The sequence below is a fragment of the Leuciscus leuciscus genome, assembly GCF_965113295.1.
Source record: "Leuciscus leuciscus genome assembly, chromosome: 16".
Classification (NCBI taxonomy): Eukaryota; Metazoa; Chordata; class Actinopteri; order Cypriniformes; family Leuciscidae; genus Leuciscus; species Leuciscus leuciscus.
Genome location: NC_138740.1, coordinates 40,064,296 through 40,069,448, shown reverse-complemented (window position 1 = coordinate 40,069,448; position 5,153 = coordinate 40,064,296). Strand labels below are relative to the sequence as shown.

The 5,153-nt window shown below is 38.6% G+C and overlaps 1 protein-coding gene across 1 annotated transcript; it reads right to left on the bottom strand.

Annotated features, from left to right (window-relative positions):
• Positions 1-623: 623 nt before the first annotated feature.
• LOC309476983 (GTPase IMAP family member 9) lies at positions 624-2,796 on the bottom strand. Its single transcript, XM_082140133.1, has 4 exons — positions 2,752-2,796; positions 2,524-2,594; positions 1,765-1,825; positions 624-1,611 (listed from the first exon to the last, which is right to left on the bottom strand). The coding sequence occupies exons 2-4, from the start codon at positions 2,587-2,589 to the stop codon at positions 776-778; spliced, it is 963 nt and encodes a 320-aa protein (XP_081996259.1). The 5' UTR covers positions 2,590-2,594; positions 2,752-2,796; the 3' UTR covers positions 624-775.
• Positions 2,797-5,153: the final 2,357 nt, after the last annotated feature.

Genomic DNA, 5,153 nt, shown 5'->3' with positions numbered 1-5,153 from the left:
TTTTCTGGATTTTGTTTCTCATTTTGTCTCTCATAGTTGAAGTGTAGCTATGATGACAATTACAGGCCTCTCTCATCTTTTTAATTGGGAGAACTTGCACAATTGGTGGCTGACTAAATACTTTTTTGCCCCACTGTGTGTGTGTGTATATATATATATATATATATATATATATATATATATATATATATATATATATATACCTCACCCAGGTCTTCAAACCTGGTCTTTGTCTTCCAGGTGCTAGAACAAGGAGGGTAAAGACTGCAGACTTCAGCATTCAGTTTAAAATGAGTTTTACTCACACAGCAAGTATAAGCAGACCTCCGTTACATACAGTAACTGTTGCATATCGTCACCTTCCTAAAATAATTGCTTAATAATAATAATAATAATATTATGCTACATAAAAATCATATTCAATATTCGAACTGAAAAAAAAAGACACCAACTATCACAGAATGACTGTTTACATAAAGCTAATAAAGAGTGCAATATTTAAAGTGTAAAACCTTCAGTTGAAAAGATATAACAGTTGTACAAATAAATATGCCTTTCGTCCTCTACATTTGAAAGTAGACGGGCTTCATTTACAGCTTGGTGAGGAATACAGTACAATCGAAACATTCTCTTCAATTTTTGGATGTTTCAGCAGAATCAGACCTTGATTTATCAATTCCGCTTTTTAAACAAAATTGTTTTAAAACCTTAAAACCTTATAGTGAGATATCTTAGTGAAGATCATACATTCAGATAATGGAATGAAACTAAACATTTACGGTATATTGAAAACAAATTTGACGACATCCTTGATCCCCTTTACTAGTTTCTGAATGAAACCATTGTTTAACTCAGCTTGTAATCTTGCCATTTCCATTTGATTCTTTGCTAATTCTGCTCGCATTTTCTCTAGTTGTTCCCCTCGAAATTTGTGCTCTAGAGCCTCTGATTCCCTCTTTCGCTGTTCTTCATTCTCTTTCAGGATCCGTTGTTTCTCTTCCTCAATTGCTCTCTCTGCCTCCTGAAGCAAGTCATTAGTGTAATATTTTCCACCATTATCAAGGACCATTTCATCAATCTTGTGTAGCAGCTGCGTAACCTGGTTTGAATCCTTCTTCTTATTATCAATCACAAAATATTGTCCTCTGCATCTATTGAAAAATTCTAGTAATTCTGGACTGTTGCGCACAAAAGTTTGAATGTCCTGTCCTTCTAGTTGATCTCCATGAGTGAACACTACCATGGTGTAATTTAATGCATTTTTACCAAATAATCTTTCAATGTATTCTATTGCTTTTGCATTTTCTTCTGTGTATCTTTCCAATCTAATAACAATCAGAAAGGCATGCGGACCAGGAGCAGAATGAGAAATACACGTCTTAATTTCTCTCTCTACCTCTTCTTTACTCAAACTTGTGTCAAAAACACCAGGAGTGTCAATAATTGACATTTTTCTTCCATTAATAATCCTAAATTTCTTTTTAGACTCTCGGGTTACAGATGAAGGTGAAAGACATGATTCAAAGACTTCTTCTCCCAGGATGGTGTTTCCAGTGGCACTTTTCCCAACGCCGGTCTTTCCAACCAGGACAATCCGGAGCTCATTTTGTTCTGTTAAATAAATCACCACATTCAAGGCTTATTATTGATTTTCTGTTATTCATGACAGATAAAATAATTTAATTTTATATTAAAGCTATGTTTTGTTAATGCATACAAAGCACAAAAAGAACCACCAATAGAGGATAGGATAATGATTATTACCAATCCCATTTTCTTCGAGAACACATTGATTGAGGGAAGTTTCGGTCTCAGTCGTCCACATCTGCAAAAAGTGGATTTGGGGAAAGTGGTTGAAAGTAGATGGTATGCAAATAATTTTGGACAAGTAAATTCTATTAATTTTATTAACAAAACAAATAAATCCTGAAAATTTGTAAAAAAAAATAAACCGATGTCCATGTATTTTTAATAGTATAACAACTGACCCTGCGGAAGAGATAAGAGGACATCCCCATCATCATTACATGAAAACAGTTTTTTATCAGTCGTTTCATTTTATCATTTTTAAGTGAATATGAGTGGATTTTAAATAATGTGTTATGGTGAGCAGATGCAGTTTTAAAATGAAAATCTTGTTCATTAAGAAATGTTTTTATTTTTATTTGTTCTCTCTTCAAAATGTTTTTATCAAAACATGTGTCCTAATTTCACTTTTAATATTTGTATTTGCAGTGGAGTGAATCTTGTGACAATTTGTCAGATTATTTAAGACGTTCAAGGCTGTTTGATGAAATTACAAGATATCAACAAGAATCTTAAAAATCCTAAAATGATGAAAATATGAAAATGAACATTACATTGCCTTGAGGATTTTAATATTTAAATACTGACAGAAAGACTGTGATTGTTGGTTTGAATCACACTAGATCTCTTGTCCTAATATTATTATTTCAGTTTATTCTGAACATACAGAGCAACAGACAAAACAATATGCAATTATATTTTCATAGTGATAATTACCTGTAAACCAAATGCAAAACCACTGCAGAGAGAGAGAAACCAGATTCTGGATACAATCAGTTTCATTTTAGCTGTAGTTGGAGATTTGGAAGTGTTAAAAAGATGTAAATATAATGTAATTTATTTATTAATATAATTCATATAAAGCATTATTGGCAGTTTATTTATAAAACTAATTGCATTTTGTATTTTTCATGCTAAATGGCAATTCTGTCAGTTTAATCCTACCTTTCAGTGCCGATGTGCTGATCAGAATATATCTCTTCAGCTTTGTTCAGTTTTAGTTTCATCGCTGTTATTTATATCAGTTCTCTGTGAAGGGGAGGAGCCTGATGACGACTGCATGCTTAAAGACACAGGTTTACTTTCTGTTACTGATGTCTCAGACAAAAAGTTAATATAGCTCAATGCAACACTGTTTATCTTCAAGCATTTTATGTTAGCTTTTGCATTGCCGTGAATTACAACTGATGACAATCACTGGTCGTCCTTGCCGTTTTGTGATGTTGAAAATAAATGAAATCCTTTATACAGGTTCAGGGTTAGTACCTTTGTTACCAGTTATTGCCATTTCTATCCACCTTATTCCTACGCCCAATGATGCTTTGTGTGAATTATGTAACTTCAGTTAAGCTGTAAACAATCAGTGAAAGGCTCGCTCTATGAACGCAATAATACGTTTAGGGTCTACTCACCCTTCAACCATCGAACATTAAATCATTTAAAAGTGTAAAAGCATCAACAAGATACTTTCAACAGACCATGAATAACCCCAAACGGATGGTTAAATATCACTGTAGTAATATTTATCTGTAATATGTAACATGTTTGTAGCACTTGTTTGGATTATCAGCAGTTATTAAAGGTATAATGGAGGATTTTTTACTTCCAGTTGGATCACCTATACTATTGGTCCTCCTAGTTGTCAATCATTCTGGTGAATCAATCAAACTTATTCAAAAAGTGGAGAGGGTGGGTCTTATCTAAAATTCGGAAAGATCCTCCACTATACCTTTAAGTAGCTTTTTACTTTATTATTATAATACAGATAATATTTGAGTCCCACAAGCCAGCCAGCCTGAGGCAGCTGATGGGTACCGACGGGCCAAGCGGACTGCAGCCCGGGTGGTTGTGGAGGCAAAAACTCGGGCCTGGGAGGAGTTCGGTGAGGCCATGGAGAAGGACTATCGGTCGGCCTCGAAGAGATTCTGGCAAACCGTCCGGCGCCTCAGGATGGGGGAAGCAGTGCCCTACCAACGCTGTTTACAGTGGAGGTGGGCAGCTGTTGACCTCGACTGGGGATATCACCGGACGGTGGAAGGAATACTTCGAGGATCTCCTCAATCCCGCCGTCACGTCTTCCATTGAGGAAGCAGAGGCTGAGGGCTCAGAGGTGGACTCGTCCATCACCCAAGCTGAAGTCACCGAGGTAGTCAAGAAACTCCTCGGTGGCAAGGCACCGGGGGTGGATGAGATCCGCCCTGAGTACCTCAAGTCTCTGGGTGTTGTGGGGCTGTCTTGGCTGACACGCCTCTGCAGCATCGCGTGGCGGTCGGGGACAGTGCCTTTGGACTGGCAGACCGGGGTGGTGGTCCCTCTTTTCAAGAAGGGGGACCGGAGGGTGTGCTCCAACTATAGGGGGATCACACTTCTCAGCCTCCCTGGGAAAGTCTATGCCAGGGTACTGGAGAGGAGAATCCGGCCGATAGTAGAACCTCGGATTCAGGAGGAACAGTGTGGTTTTCGTCCCGGTCGTGGAACACTGGACCAGCACTATACCCTCTACAGGGTGCTGGAGGGCTCATGGGAGTTTGCCCAACCAATCCACATGTGCTCTGTGGATTTGGAGAAGGCATTCGACTGTGTCCCTCGCGGCATCTTGTGGAGGGTGCTCTGGGAGTATGGGGTCCGGGGTCCTTTGCTAAGGGCTGTCCGGTCCCTGTACGACCGGTGCAGGAGCTTGGTTCACATTGCCGGCAGTAAGTCAGACTTGTTCCCGGTGCGTGTTGGACTCCGGCAGGGCTGCCCTTTGTCGCCGGTTCTGTTCATAACTTTTATGGACAGAGTCAGGTTTGGGGACCACACGATTTCATTTCTGCTCTTTGCGGATGATGTTGTCGTGTTGGCCTCATCAGGGGCCTCATTTATAAAGCTTGCGTACGCACAAAACGGGGCTGAAAACATGCGTACGCCAGTTCCTGCGCAAAAGGTGGGATTTATAAATAAAAACTTGACGGGAAAATTTGCGCACCTGCACGCAAACTCTGACCCATGCGTACGAACGTTTTGGAGATGGAGCACTTTGGCGACACCGATGGTGAGCTGGAGTTAAATGTATTTTTGGTCACTTTTATCCAGAAAATCTAAAGAAAATTAAACATATACAGAAAGATTATACAAATACAATTTCAATCACCAAGCCTGTCACTTGAAGCAAATATCCATTCCTTCTTAAATGTCCGCGGCAGCGAGCGTGTTGAGCCGTTTAGTGAAACTGACGCAAATAACAGTTTAAATAAATAAAATACTTCTGATATAAACATTTATATTAAATATGCCATTCAAATTAATGGAGTTAAACACTTAAACATGAAATCATTACTGAAGTTACAACAGTTTTTTAAATTCAA